The sequence below is a fragment of the Nicotiana tabacum genome, chromosome 22 (assembly GCF_000715075.1).
Source record: "Nicotiana tabacum cultivar K326 chromosome 22, ASM71507v2, whole genome shotgun sequence".
In the NCBI taxonomy this organism is placed as follows: Eukaryota; Viridiplantae; Streptophyta; class Magnoliopsida; order Solanales; family Solanaceae; genus Nicotiana; species Nicotiana tabacum.
In genome coordinates, this window is record NC_134101.1 from 22634199 (window position 1) to 22650913 (window position 16715).

Consider the following 16715-nt stretch of genomic DNA (forward strand, 5'->3'; position numbering starts at 1 on the left):
TTTCACACTCCATACATTAAGGTTCATCGGCTAGTGACTTTTGATTTCAATTTTTGTGCACCAAAGGGCCCTTCCATGGTTCCACTCAAAAGCTACTCCCCAATCTCTAACCTTACTTCTTTTAGAGACTAAGTGCCTGAGGAGGTAAAGGCTCAACAATCTCAATTTAAGAACAAAATAGGGGTACGACTTGTAATATAGGTGCCAAAAAAAAGGTCTATAGTCTCAAAGGGGCTAGCAATAAAAAATTTTATTTTTATGTGACAAGCACGTCTATGATCAAGCAAGAAAACGCTTACGTCATCTCCTAGATTAGCATAACTTACAATTTCGCTTCGATTAACACACGGGGCATGTTCTAAACTATACAGGATAGCACAGAAGATCACAAATCCTCACACACACATTGCACATGACTCAATCACGACGGTTTTGTTCAACTCTCAAGTCAAACAAGCACACATAATTGAGAAAAATTAAGCAATATTGCACTATGTGGCATACAAGTCAAACAACTGAGAAAAGGCGTCATAAAATAGGCTATTTACTTTACTTAGACGTCACAATTCAAACCAAATACACGGGACGATAGAATATATGTCATAGCCTAATGTGCTAGCATCAACCATGTCACTAGGTAGCTCCGAGCAACTCAGTTTCTTCCTATACTACTCCTAAAGAAATTTAAACAAATAAAAAAAAGTACGCGGTTCGAGCTACACCCTTGAAAAAGAACCGACGCCCAAAAAAAACCAACGGATACTACCTAACGATCCTAAAAAAAATAAAAAAATAAAATTTTTTTGGTGTTTTTTTCTCGGACTTTATCCCTCAAGAAAATTGTCCAAAAGATCCATCGTCAGGAAAAGTTCTCGCTTTTTCTCTCTTTTTTTTTTTTTAATTTTTTTTCTAAAACAAACTAAACTAACACTAGACTCAGTAGAACTAATAAAAGAAACAAATTAAAATAAATTGATACAAGATATACAACTTCATCACAGGTAGTATTCCTCCCACCCCACACTTAGTCTATGCATAGTCCTCGATGCATATAAAAATGTAAAACAGAGTAGGGTGAAAAGAAAACTCCCTGTCAGTCGGAGTCCTCCTCCTCAGCGTGCCTTCCATCGGCAGCTCCGTGCAATTTATCATCCGGTCCTAGAGGTACCAAAGCCATGGGTCCCGTAACATCATGATCAACCTCGTCCTCTGTGTCTGAGCCCTTGACAGTGTTTACGTTGTCCGACGAGTGAACAGGGCTACCAGGTGCAATCCCCAACATTTCCTTGGACGAACTTGACAAGTCATTGCGTAAGTGCATACGCTCTTCGTCTGTGATACCAGCTCTGCTCATGAGTAAATTCAAAGAGTTATAGAGGTACCTGTTGGAGTTCTCATCTCGTTAGTTCCTTGTTGCCGGAGTGAGCTTAGACGACGTCTCCCACAATGATGCGATGTTCAATAACCCTGTAGGTGCCTCCACTACCTCATCATATCCTGGATATTCCGGCACCTCCCGGGAGAGCATGTATTATGTGAGTAAGTTGCCGAAGAAGAACCTCTTAATCTGCCGCTCAAATATCGTGTGAGCCATCTCACCGAGCATAATCTCACCCAGATTAATGGGTTTGCCAATCATAAAAAAGAATATGACACATACTCTAGCTCGAGTGGAGTCGCTGCTGTGTTCCACTGGCATGAGTCTGGCTTGCACAAAATTCTGCCACACTTTGGCAGTCTTATTAAAGTCAGAGCGAACCATGTGATTGTGAATCTCGCCTTGCTTCCTGGTCCACTTGGCATTTGAATCTATGCCACAAAGAGTGTGATATATCAATGTGTATTTTGGGCTTCTGACAAATTTCTGGAGTCTCCTCGGGTCAACATTCTCAACCCCTAAAAACTTACATAAGGCCTTCCTATCCAATGGCACGTCCTTCCCACGTACATATGACACAGACGATTTATAATCCCAGTTGGTGTACAACTCCCGAACCATGCTCAAATTTATATGCCCAGGGCATTCTAGGAGTTTGTCCATATTTAATGCGCGTAATCGGCCAAGCACATCCGGGAAGTTTCGCTCCAAAGCTTTGACATTTATCCCCATCTCGGAGACATACCGTCCATATGGCACGAAATCCTTGTGCCATGCAATAGTTGCATCATATACTAGTTTCAACAGAGGCCTTGTTGGAAATGGAGCCTGCTGTGATGCCTTAGCAACCTGTTTTCCTTTTGCTTGCCGCGAAGAGCCTTCTCCCTGCTTGCGTTTTTTGGGCGCTGGGGCAGTGGTGGAGGACTTTCCTATTCCCTTGTCTTTTCTAGTACCATCACGAGCCATAATATCCTGCACACAAATAAGCATGAATGTGAGAACTCATCAAAAAATATGCCTAAAGTTGTCGCGCAAGTCATAAATGACCCCACACTTACAACCGAAGGCGCAATGTACAATACTTCACAACTTTGGTCTAAAATGCTCAAGTGTTGCACTCCAAAACTATGGGTACTCAAGACTTCCCCATGCCACACAATAGTTAAAAGGCACTAATCAATTCCACACACACAAGTGATTGATCATGGCTTAGTGAATTCACCTTAATGTAAGCAAGAGGCATATGTTACTTCCCTTCTTACCACTACTACACTACACTTAATTAGCTAAATCTACATAATTGTACAACATACATTATATAAGATACATGGTGTAAGAACATATTTGCATCGAAGCCAAGCTCTCTAGCATGTAAAATCATCCCCACACATCCCACACATAGCCCAAATTCATACACAAATATACTCGGTTACTCAGACTTCACCGGTACACCAAAATCTTCATTCAAGCATTTTAACAAACACCTTGTGAGCATAAAGTGTGCGCATTCTATCTCAACAATGGTGGAACATGTTGGCCCTCCCAGATTTCAATGAAGTAGAGGGAATTTTAGTTTACTACTCCATATACAAGACAAATAAATAATTTTCGACCAGTGTGGACCACCCACCATAAAAATTTCTTAAGAACTACATAGGGGAAAATTTGAGGAGTAGGGCACTTGAGAGATGGGATGTACATTGTTATCTATCAATTAAAACACACAAAGAAGAAGAGGAGGAAGAACAACTTGTACAGTTTAGGGTGATAGCAAGAGACAAACTTGAGAAAACTTGAGAAAAGAGAAGAAACATTCACGGCAGAACAGAGAGAGAGAGAGAGAGCATTTGTTTTTTTATTTTTCTGATTTTGAATTTGGGTTTTTGGGTTTAATTGGATTATGATTTAAGTTGAGCTGGGGATGGGTATGGATAGTAAGACGAGTTATAATGTTAGTGTAGATGGGTATTTGGGTTGGGTTAAATGGGTTTGGGTTATTTAGTAAACAAAAATGAAAATAAATAAAATAATAATAATAAAAAATATACCTAGATACCCCTCAGCCGAGTACTCAGCGCTATGCCTGGCGCTGGGGGGTCTTGCACATTCTGCCTGTAGCGCCCCACGCAGCGCTAGGCGCTGTTTTCGAGATTTTTTTTTTGAATATAACATCCCAATCCCCGAGCCTTTTATATATCCAATTTACATGTCCTACACCCTTCTACTTATAATTTCTATGCCTACAAAGAAAATTCAACTTTACTCTACTCTAACAAAAAATTAAGAAGCTAAACCATGAAAGCAATAAAAATTGGGTTGCCTCCCAACAAGCGTCTGATTTAACGTCGCGACACGACGCATGGCCTCGCTTACTCATCAGCGAGTACAACTTTGGTCTTCTCACGATCAATAATTCCTCCCCAATAGTGCTTGACTATTTGTCCATTCACCATAAATTTTCTTTCACCATTTAAAGCTCGCAGCTCAACTGCACCATAAGGAGTGAAACACCACCTCAAAAGGGCTTGACCATCTCGATTTTAACTTCTCAGAAAATAGCCTTAGTCTCGAATTGAACAATAATACCTGTTGTCCTGGCTCAAAGTGACGTGGCTTAATACACTTGTCATGCCATCTTTTATTATTCTCTTTATATATCTTAGCATTTTCATAAGAGTACAACCTGAACTCATCTAATTCATTCAACTGCAGGAGTTTTTTCTCACTCGTGGCGTCAAGGTCCATATTCAACTTTTTAATGGCCTAGTATTCTTTGTGTTGAAGTTCAACATGCAAGTGACATGACTTTCCATAAACAAGCTTGTATGGCGACAACACAATTGGCATTTTGTATGCAGTTTTATATGCCCACAAGGCATCATCTAACTTCGCAGCCCAATCCTTCCTATCACACTCACCGCCTTCTCTAAAATTTGCTTTATTGCTCTGTTCGATACCTCATCTTGTCCACTCGTTTGAGGATGATACGTTGTCGCAACTCTATGGCAGACCCCATATTTAGCTAGAAGGTTATTCAACAATCGATTGCAAAAATGCGTCCCTTTATCACTTATCAATGCATGTGGAGTCCCAAATCTCGAAAATATGTTCTTTTTCACAAACGCAGCTACCACCATGGCATCATTTGTTGGCAATGCGATCGCCTCTACCCATTTTGACACGTAGTCAACTGCTAGCAAAATGTATTTGTTTCCTCTGGATAATGGGAATGGTCCCATAAAATCTATCCCCCATACATCAAAAATCTCAACCTCCAGGATGTTTTTCAAAGGCATCTCATGTCTCCTTGTGATTTTTCCTGTTCTCTGACATTGGTCACACTTCTTAATAAATGCATTGGCAATCTTAAATAGAGTTGGTCAGAAGAAACCAGATTGTAATACCTTTGCAGCCGTTCTATCTCCTCCATGATGGCCCCCATAAGGTGATGCATGACAATCATACAATACTAATTCTGCCTCCTTTTCTGGAATGCATCTCCTCATTAACTGATCAGCACATTGTTTGTACAAATATGGTTCATCCCAATAGTAGAAGTTCACATCATGTAAAAACCTCTTTCTAGTTTCAGATTCAATTTCAGGAGGAAGTACCCCACTCACAAGATAATTCACATAGTCTGCATACCATGGGGGAGGGTCTTGGGTGATAGAAAAAAGTTTCTCATCAGAAAATACTTCTTTAATTTGGCCACCCTCCTCCACGTGGTCGCGATTTTCCAGTCTTGATAGATGGTCAGCTACTTGGTTCTCTGTGCCCTTTCGATCTCGTATTTCTACATCAAATTCCCGCAACAAAACCCAGCGCATCAATCTAGCCTTGGATTCTTTTTTCGTAAATAAATACCTGATTGCTACATGATCGGTATGGACTATGACTTTTGTTCCCACCAAGTATGCCCGAAATTTCTCAAAGGCCCACATAACAACTAACAACTCCTTCTCAGTGGTGGTGTAATTCAGCTGTGCGCCATCAAGAGTCTTACTCGCATAATAGATGGAATAAAACACATTGTCTTTCCTCTGGCCTAGCACTTCCCCAATAGTATGGTCACTCGCATCATACATAAGTTCAAATGGTAAGGACAAATCTGGTGCCACAATAATGGGAGCAACCACCAATTTCTTTTTGAGTTATTCAAATTCTTTAAGGCAGGCATCATCAAAATTGAAAGTTATATCTTTTTCAAGCAACCTCCACAAAGGAGTAGTAATTTTAGAAAAATCTTTAATAAAGCGTCGATAGAATCCCGCGTGTCCCAAGAAACTCCGGACACCTTTCACAGAAATAGGTGGAGGTAATTTTTCAACCGCCTCCACCTTCGCCTTATCAACTTTGATGCCGCTCCTAGACACTCTGTGACCCAAAACGATGCCTTCCTGCACCATAAAGTGACACTTCTTCCAATTCAATACCAGATTTATTTCTTCACAACGGGTTAATACCTTGCTCAAATTCTTCAAACAATCATCATAAGAAGACCCAAAGACTGAAAAATCATCCATAAAAACTTTCACAAATCTTTCCACCATATCGGTGAAAATAGTCATCATGCATCTCTGGAACGTAGCCGGTGCATTACAAAGACCAAACGGCATTCGCTTGAAGGCGAAAGTGCCATAAGGACAAGTAAAAGTGGTCTTCTCCTGGTCCTCTGGGCATATGACAATCTGATTGTATCCCGAATAACCATCAAGGAAGCAATAATATTCATACCTTGCTAATCTGTCCAATATTTGGTCAATGAATGGAAGTGGAAAATGGTCCTTGCGGGTTTCTTTGTTGAGCCTTCTATAATCAATGCAGACTCTCTACCCCGTTACAGTGCGAGTAGGAATTAGCTCATTTTTCTCATTCTTAATTACAGTCATCCCCCACTTTTTGTGCACACATTGAACTGGGCTTACCCAGTTGCTGTTAGAAATAAGAAAGATGATACCTGTATCGAGCAACTTGATTACTTCCTTCTTCACGACTTCTTTCATAATGGGATTTAACCTCCTTTGCTGCTCAACACTAGGGCAGTGTCCATCTTCCAAGAAGATTTTATGCATGCAAAATGATGGACAGATTCCATTGATGCCAGCAATTGTCCACCCAATAGCTTTTTATGCTCGCGAAGGACTCTGAACAATTTTTCTTCTTGTGTGTTAGTCAAGTTGGATGAGATAATCACGGGCAATGTCTCAGAATTCCCCAAATAAGTATAGCGCAGATGCACTGGTAGGGGCTTAAGTTCTAGCTTTGGAGCTTCTTCAATAGATGGCTTAGGCGGGGTCAGAGTAATAGGCCTGTCCAACTCCTCAAATTTTCCAAACCCATGGACATAACTGCAGGACATATCAAGTACTTTCTCAATTTCTTCCATCATTTCATCTTCACTGTCTTCTTCATCCCCAATCAAAGCTCGTTCAAGAGGATCTATAGGACTCCTATAAGGCACTAATGATGTAACATCACTTTCCACCACAGAAATCATGGACATCTCTTCATAGTGGGCTGACAATCTGAGTGCTTTATATACATTGAATACCTCCACTCGATCGCCTACTCTCATCGTAATCTTTCCTTCGCAAACATCAATAATAGCTCGGTCCGTGGCTAAAAATGGATGCCCTAAAATTAATGGGACTTCCTGATCAGGCTCGTAGTCCAAGATAATGAAATCAGCAGGGAATATGAAAGAACCCACTTGAACTAACACATCTTCAATCACTCCTTCAAGATGAGCAAGGGAGCGATCAACCAACTGTAAGATTACCGTTGTTGGGCGTGGCTCACCCAACCCCAACTGTCTAAACTCAGATAGCAGCATCAAATTAATGCTCGCTCCAAGATCACATAAGGCTCGCCCGACTGTACGCTTACCAATTGAGATTTGGATAGTGAAACTACCCGGATCCTTCAATTTATGAGGTATCTTGCTTTGAATTCTTGAGCTGCATTCCTCAGTGAGTGCCACAGTCTCGAACTCGGCCAATCTTCTTGTATTTGCCACTATGTCCTTGATGTATTTTGCATATTTGGGTACTTCTTGCAAGATATCTACCAAAGGAATATTAATTTGCACCTGCTTCAAAATATCAAGAAACTTTTTATACGCGGCATTATCCTTCACCTTCTGGAATCTTTGAGGGAACGGAGGTGGTGGCCTCGCAACCAACTGTGAAGGTTGCTTAGCCACCGCCTCTTCAGCTGGCTTCTCACATTCCTTTGATTTTTTTGATTCTGACTCTATAGTGACTGGCCTCTCATTAAAAGTCACATGTTTTCTCTTTTTCGACTGGACTTCTTCAAATTGTCTCCCATTCCTCAATGACACGACATTAATGGATGCCTTAGGATTAGCTACAGTGTCACTTGGGAGAGCTCCAACTGGTCTAGTATTTTGGGCACTAGCCAGTTGTCCCACTTGGCGCTCCAGATTTCTCATTGCTGTGGCTTGGGCCTGCTGGTCAACCATCACTTTCTTTATCATCTCTGCGGTGTGGGGCTGCTGGTCAGCCATCAATTTCTTCATCATTTCCTCAATGTGACTTGTTGAGATTGTCTGTTGTTCAGTCTGAGGTGGTTTATATTGTCGTTGAGGTGCTTGTGATCGGTATTGATTTTGAGCACCTTGATTTCCACCCCAAGAGAAGTTTGGGTGGTTCCTCCAGTTGGGATTGTAAGTGTTCCCATGTTGGCTCGTCTGGCTCCTATTTGCATTACCCACAAAGCATGCAGACTCTGGATTAACTGGGCATAAGTCACTCGTGTGACCCTCTCCACATACTTCACAAAACACTTGAACCTGTTGCACTGGTTGAGCTTGTTGCTTGTTAATAACCATGGTCATCTAACTGATTTGGTTGGTCAATGTAGAAATCTGTGCTGATAATGCTGAGACGACATATAACTCGAGAACCTCTGCAGATTTTTGCACCGTGTGTCTGCCCATTTCTCCTTGCCAATCCGGATTGCTTTTGGAGAATTTGTTCAATAATGCATATATCTCGTCAAAGCGTTTCTCCAATACTTGACCTCCAGCTGCAGCATCTACCACAATTTTTGTTTCAGGATGTAGCCCTTCTATGAAAGTGTGAGCTAACACTTCGTTTGTCTGATTGTGATGAGGACAGTCTCTAAGTAGCCCCTTGAACCTCTCCCAAGTTGAGTATAAAGACTCTCCCGCTTTCTGTTTGAAGGCAACCATCTCACTTCTGATCTTTGCAGTTTTGCCTGAAGGGAAGAACCTTGCCAGAAATTTCCTTGCCAAATCATTCCATGATGTAATAGAATTAGCTGGTTCTGCCTTCAGCCATCGCTTTGCTTCGCCCAACAGAGAGAATGGAAAAAGTATGAGCCTCACATAGTCTGGAGTGACCCCGTTAGTGATATAAGTATCAATAATCTCCAAGAAGTTCAAGATATGCTGTTGTGGATCCTCATGTGGAAGACCCATAAACTGCCCATTCGCATGAAGTAGCTGGATCATGCTCTGTTTCAGCTCAAAATTCCCAGTGATTCTGGGCTTCACTATGCTTGAGGTGACAGTAGCAATGCTGGGCATTGCCACCTCCTGAACAGCCATATGTTCCTCTGCCATGTTCACAGGAAATTGAACAAGTGCCTGAATATTATTCGTGTCCCTTGCTTCCCTCAACCTTCTATGAAATGTTCTCTCAAGTTCGGGGTCAAAGCCTTGAAGTCGGTCCTAGCTTCTAACCCTGCGCATTCAATCAAAGTTCCTGAGATCAGAGTAATAATCAAGTAACGGTGAACTTGACGAAATAAACAAAGAAAGCAAAAACTAGAAAGTAGTCAATATTCAAATACCCGGCAACGACGCCAAAAACTTGTTTCTCCCAAATGCACATGCAAGTATACATGGTCGTACAAGTAATAAAATGATAAGTCGAGTGTCGAACCCACATAGACTTATACCAACTACCCACTAGATTCACCAAGATTGTTATTCAGTCAAGCAAAATTCGAGTTCAAGAATGTGATTATATTAAATTATACTTCTAAATAGTAACTAAATTATCAAGCAGTAAAATGGTTGTTGTGTATTCAGTAGAGACAAATATTCCAGGGTTGTGATCGATTCACCAATCCTATTGTGTTCAAGTTAACTCTCCTTTTCATACAATTTACTCATGGTTTCTAATTAATCGATAATTGCTCTCATAGCCTTCTCCCGAGGTACTACTCGCCTATTCAAAATAGATTAATGCCTATATTCCTATGGAATCAATCTATCAAGAATGCATTAAGATTACGATATTAAATTAAGCCCGGTGAGTAGGTATATTTATATCCTAACTACAAATCCGCCCCCTAAGAGTTAAGATCACGCTCTCTTCAATTCTTCTCTAATCTAAACATGACTTTCCCAAGCATAGCATATATAGTAAATAGAACCTAACTGCTGGCTAGACAATTATGCAATTGGTCACAGAATTGAAGAAATAACCATATATTAGTGAATTATAATCAAGGTTAAGTCAACGTTAAACAATAATATTCATGGCTAAATTACAACCCCAGAACTATGGGGTTTAGCCACTCATGATAATAGCAAACAATTTCATAAGTGTTTGGATAATTGAAAATACTAAGAAAAGATGAAGAAAATTGAGATATCTTCACTCCGAGATGTTTCTCGTGTGTATTCCCCCTTCAAAGTGGCGTCTGTCCTCCCCCCCCTAAAAAAAAAGCTTAGTCTTGCTTTTATACGTGTTGGGCAGGTCTAGGGCCGAAATAACCTTGTCCCAGATAAAATTGGACAGGATTCATGCCACCAGTGCTTAGCCCAGCGCTAGGCGCTGTTAATTGGAGCACACTGTTTCTGGCGCCACAGGTAGCGCTAGGCGTTGGCTGTGGCACTGGAAATTTCCTTTTTTGTTTTTTCGTCTGTTTTGGCTCTAATCTCACACCTTTCGCCCCCAATTGCTCCCGGATCATTCCTACACATTAAAACACCTCAAATTAATATAAATCAACACATTTTACATCCTAAATCCATGAAATAAAAGTAAAACATGAGGCGATATACATATAAATATATATACTTTAAGCTAAATATCATATATCACTCGAGCATTGTGTATGCTTCTTGATATATTTGAGGCATTATGTATGCTTCAGTGAGTATTGTGTATGCTCTGTTACATATTTGAGGTATTGTGGTACCGTTGTGGACTTATAGAGGTATTGGTTAATTTCTTTCACTGCAGTTATGATAAGCTGTTAGTGTGTAGTAGGTTGAGATATGTGTGTTCTTGTTAGTTAATTATTATTAACTCTATTGATACCTATATATTGTGTTATTGTATTATTGTATTTATTATATTGTTCTTGTTGTGGTGTATTTATATTTTCTAACACTTGTTCTAGAGGTATTCAAAGTGACGAGTCGAGGATCTTACTGGATTATATTTACGTATAACTTACTCCTTACCTGCATGTCTATGCAGATATTGTTGCTGAAGATATAGCTAGTGGCTGACGAATTTGTTCGAGCATATTTTATTGTTGAGGTGAGCCACTTGTTCGCGGAGGCATTCATTTCAGTCTTATCTAGTTTGTTTTAGTTATTTTCATCTCTGTAGGGTTTGCATGTCCATCGGTTAAACTCATGTTACTCTGTTAGATGCTCCATGGTCTTGATGTTGGGTTTGAGCTAGAGTTTTATTATTTGAGTGATTGTTGGTCTTTTCATCAATTGACTAAGGTATTGGTTGATAACTTTTCGTCTTTAATTATTAATAATACCTTTAGACCTGCACTTATTTTTCTCTCAGTGTTTGTCTAAATAGTTAAATGTATGAGATATGGGTTCGCCTGGCAAATGATATTAGCTGTGTGCCAACCACATCTAGGGGCAGTTTGGAAAATAACAAGATTTCAATCACATTAACCCTTCGGGGTTGCCCAGTTAGTTTGGAGGGCGGTTATCCATACGGATGACCTGAGATCGATTCCCCCCTCAATGCCTTCTGGGTTGAGCCTGTCGCACAGGGCTTGCCTAGTGCGGTTTACAACCCCTGTGTGGTTTGCAGACTATTACACAGGGGGATGTTTACCCAATGCGCACAAAGAGCTCACCCGAAGGGCAGATGCTGTGACAGAAATTGTAGCGGCCGCGGTTTCCCTCTTACCAAAAAAGATTTCAATCACATTCACTTAGTAACCGCATGGATATCAAAGAATCATGATTCTTGACTATATACTAACAATGGTGCACACGAAGATGAAGGGTACTTCGACAAAAAACCAAAAAGGAAAACAAAAGAAAAAATGAATAAATCTGGAAACCAAATAATTAGTGGTCCATTAAAAAAGGGAAATTATAGAAAGGACATCATAGTGTAATAAGTTTTGGGCCAGCGTACACATCACATCAACATAACCATGCAGTAACATTAAGACAATTGTAATGTTTTTTGTAGTGAAGTTGATATTGGAACCTACTAATATAGTTCAGAAAAAACTAATGCTAAAGAAGGGTACATTCTGGGACCAGCATTAGAAGACAGAACGATGTCAATTGAAACGGTCTCGACTAGGCTTCTTACCACAAAATCTCAAAACAAAAATTTTAAGAATGCTAGCTCCAGTAATAGTCAGAAAATGAAGCACCTGTTTTACCTTATTTGATGAACATTTTATTATTACTATACTCGAAACTGAAATTGTTCAAGAGACAAACACACTGATCGAGGCAGAGACGGATCTATAATTTCTTGAACATGAGTTACACTACTAAAAAAAATAGAAAAAAAATTTATTAAGTGAGAATTGATCCATGTTTCTTAGGGTAAATAACATAATATTCAATCAAGTGCATCATTCAATTTTTTTGAAGTATGGAGACTAACAGAAAATATTAAACTAATTCTAAAAAATATATACATAAAATACATATATTAATAAAGAAATTATGAGTTCACGTGCCTCATAATTTGGGCAATATCCACCCCTATATTTCGCGAAGAAGAGAAGAATAAATATCGCATATGTCGTATAAACTACCTACTAGAAATGCACAGTTGGACCAAATGTTCAAACTTATTAGGAGTAATTTTTTTGGTTCAATTTGTTAATTTATTAAACACAAACTTATGAGGAGAAAAAAATATTTAAAAAGGAATGAATTAAGAACAGAAGTTAATGAAGCCACTTGTCACAACCCGCATATTGGGGTTGTGACTTCGGCAAAGAACTGGTGAGAAAAGGATCTTCTGATTGTCTGACGTAGATCTGTCTACTCGGGCAATTTGAGCTTTTTAATTTTAAACATATATAAGGGGGATATAGGTGATGAAAGCTCTGACCTGCCTCCCCCATACGTGCTGCCACCAAGCCGTATCGAACGAGCTACCTTGGGGGCGACCTCAAGGGCCTGCCTGGATAACTCAAAGGAGTGTCCTAGGTATCCATACGTGTTTGGGAACTCTATGGACAGCGCAACGCCTTCGGGCTAGCGTTGGGCATCAAGTAGGAGCTAGAGGCTCGATGTGTGGGACGGCCAGCCCCGCGGGTTGCCGAATGTTGGAAGGAGACCTCCGTGCCGATTGGATACTTGACGCACCTATCTTAAGGGCATCATGTGTCGACTTGTGAGCATGGCTTAGGTTCAACCATGCAAGCAAGGGTCCGTTGGCCTAAACGTACAGTTGTAGGGCGACACTGTACTATTCGAGATGGAAGCGTGTCGCGAGGGCTATGTATGGGCATGGCACGAAAGACGCGCATGACAATGGCCAAGGACTAAAGGTTGCCTTACTCGGGCGAGGCACGAGCTAGTTGTGGATGCACTAGGCGAGTGTCAAGCTTGAGGATTGGGCTGTGCACGCGGGATCGATGCTCAGTCTTGGGCGAGGGACAAGACATGTCCTAAACCAATCCCCCAGGGCGCGCATGGATTGTAATCCTAAGATGAAGCTCCACGACATGTCTAGGGCCAAGTGCCTAGACATCTTACAGGCGGCACAAGTTGGTGCGAGCTTCATGGGCGAGTCCCACCAACAGGCACATAATCGTACTTGAAAACTTGGGAAAGGAAGTAGGTTGGCCCGCAGCAAGGGAAACTGCGGGTGCCGCACGAGCGAATTGATGCCGTTGGCGAGCGTAAGAAAGTCGGCCCGTGACACACTGAACCTATTAGTCTTGCACGAGACATGCATGACTAGTATCACTAGACGTACTATGACATCTCTTTATATCGTGGATGGACAAAATACACAAACTCATGTCGTGATAAATGCCATTTTGACTCTCAAAGTTGGGCTTAGATGATCATTGACTGTATTAAACGCAGAACCAATAAATTCCTATACAAAAGTATTTATCCGTAAAACGATACAGTTGAATTTATACGTAATTTATAGACATGCGAATCGATTTGATTCCAAAAATAATTAATATCACGACCCAAAACCCGACATGTCGTGATGACACCTATCATGATACTAGGAAAGCCGATGTCTCACACATACCTGTTGATACCCAATTTTGCCCTCATATTTTCTCGAATAGTATATATACTTTCAAAACATCATTTGGCATCATTATTTAGTTACAAATCTATACAAGCATTTTTCTATAATTTTTCATAATTTTCAGAGCTTTAAAATTGATTTTCCTACATTTAAATTACTTGAATATTTTTTAATTACCCCTTTCAATTATTTTGTGATGACTTAATTACCTAAAATTATTATTTTTGCATCTATAATACTTCCTTCAGATATTTTACTCTATTTGTTTTAATAATTACATTAGTATTTTTAGGCCATTTGCACAATCTTGCAATAATAGCCTGTATTTTATAATTTTATTGCATTTATCATTTTATTTAAGTTCAAAATAATATATTATATTTTTATAATCTTCTACTATTATTTTAAAATATTACTTTACATAAATAGCATTTTTTTATAATTTATTTAATTATTTAATTAAATTATTTTCCCTTAATTTCCTATTTTTAAAATCTGGCCCAAAATTAGGATTAATTTCGGACCAATAGACCCTTGGCCCAATAGCCCCAGCAGCCCAAGCAACCTAATGAACCTACCCAGTCCAAAACCCGACCCAACCTGTTTAAATCTCAGCCGTTGATCAAAATTGATCAACGACTCACAACACTCCCCTCATTTTCCTTATACTCACAATACCCCAAACCTAGAGACAAATCCCACTACCCGCCGCCTCTAAAATTTCTCTGTCTCGCCTCTCTCTGAAGAGCCCTAATCGCCACCCTTCACCAATCCCTCTTCTAATCCCGTTAGCCATGGGATTCACCAGTTATTTACTTACCATATCCACATTCCTTCTCCACTTGTTACCTCTTTGTAGTATTACATAGTACTTGAACTATTTTTGGCAAAGCAAAAATATTCAAATCAAAGGGAATCAGTTCTAATCGTTGGGATTCAGGCAATATTTCATTTAGATACATTTACATTAAGGCTATATGGGTTCGATTAGCCAAGATCTCCGGCCAATTTTCGATTTCTATCAACTAGGGTTTACCTAATTTTTCTCTAATCTGACTTTTACTGATTCTGCATGTTATTATTTCCTTATTTATGTTGATTTTACAGTATTTCCTTGATTTGTTTGTTTGACTTCTACTACTATATAAACCCCTCCCCTTTCCCCTTTGAAACAGACTTTTAATTACCCGGATTCACTAAAAAATCTAAGCTATTACTCTATTGTTCTCTTATTCTCTTGTTCTATACTCTGGTTCTTGGCCGGCTGAAAGTCAAGGCAACCAGAATTTGATTTTCAACTTTTCTTGGTGCAAGCACTGCCCGGGGTTCATTTGAAGCCCTTGGGAACTCTGACGCACTAAGAATCTGGGTTCTTGCTCTTTGTTGACATTCAGGGTACCGTGGAATTTGTTCTTTCTTGTTGTCTGTTTATTCAACTGATAACTGGTAAGTCTCTTGGCTTAACGATTTCATTCTTCTGTGTTTATGTCCTACATATTTACGCCTCTGAATTTCATGACCTAATATGTTCTTAGACCATCTTTGTGTGTAACTTTGCTAGCATTAAACTTATCTTATGATCTGAACCTCTTTAGCATTTGATTTTTACCTAAAATTTCTAGTTTTGAGAGATGTTATTTGAATATGCTTCCCTTGAATAATTTAGACCCTCTTAAGTTCATTTAGCATAATGTTTTGAGAGAGTTAGAGGAGAATCAAGTTTTCTGTGATTACAAGATTAACATACAAAGGTGCATATTATCAAACAAGTCAAAGTAGGGCACTAACTTAGATGGTTTAAAGCTTAAGGGTCCAAATTATGCTAAGTATCCATCCCAAATCATAGATATTGGTATAAAACACATTGAGAGAGTTAGAGGAGAATCAAGTTTCATGTGATTACAAGATTAACATACATAGGAGAATCAAGTTTCCCGAAGAAGTGGGTTAATTGGGTGAGCATGGCATCTGACTTCATGGACCAATTCAGGTTCAACACAGAAAATGCACCAGACATTTTCTACATTCAAAATCTCAAGAAGAAACCAACGGAAACCTTTCGCGAGTATGCTACTCGATGGAGATCTGAAGCTGCGAAAGTAAGGCCAGCACTTGAAGAAGAACAAATGAATAAGTTCTTCGTCAGAGCTCAAGACCCTCAATACTATGAAAGGCTGATGGTTATTGAAAACCATAAATTCTCTAACATCATCAAGTTGGGAGAAAGAATAGAAGAAGGGATCAAGAGTGGAATGGTGACAAATTTCGAAGCACTACAAGCCATAAATAAAGCCTTGCAGTCAGGAGGTATCTCGAAGAAGAAAGAAGTGGGTGTTGTAATGGTGGCATAGGGTCCTAAGTCTCCTCTCACATACCAAACACCTCCACCCACATACCATCCCTCACCTCCCTAAATACCAATAACCTGCCACCACCTACAAACGCCTACAACACCCAACCCACATATTATCACTCACCACCACTCGCCCGCCAAAATTACCAAAAACTAAGACCAAACTTCGACCGCAGACCACCCAGACAATACACTCCAATTGTTAAACCCATAGACTAACTGTATGAGAGATTGAAGGCTTCTGGTTATGTCACTCCCATTCCCGCCGTTGCTATGGAAAAATTTTCTCAGTGGATTAACCCAAACAAGACATGTGCCTATCACTTAGGCATGAAGGTCCATACCATTGATGAGTGTCACACTCTAAAGAACAAGATTCATACATTGATCGACACCAAGGTCATACAGGCAAATGAAACCACACCCAATGTTCGTAACAATCCTCTCCCAGATCACAAAGGTGAGGGAGTGAATA

The 16715-nt window shown here is 39.9% G+C and overlaps 1 protein-coding gene and 1 non-coding gene across 2 annotated transcripts; one reads left to right on the forward strand and one right to left on the reverse strand.

Annotated features, from left to right (window-relative positions):
* Positions 1-5532: 5532 nt before the first annotated feature.
* Positions 5533-7922, reverse strand: LOC107785474 (uncharacterized). Its single transcript, XM_075242729.1, has 5 exons — positions 7102-7922; positions 6398-6831; positions 6307-6313; positions 5890-6124; positions 5533-5778 (listed from the first exon to the last, which is right to left on the reverse strand). Exons 1-5 carry the CDS (start codon positions 7920-7922, stop codon positions 5533-5535), a joined length of 1743 nt encoding a protein of 580 aa, XP_075098830.1.
* Positions 7923-8504: 582 nt separating this feature from the next.
* On the forward strand, positions 8505-8609 carry LOC142176850 (small nucleolar RNA R71). Its single transcript, XR_012705657.1, has one exon. It is a non-coding gene; the product is annotated as a small nucleolar RNA R71 (small nucleolar RNA).
* Positions 8610-16715: the final 8106 nt, after the last annotated feature.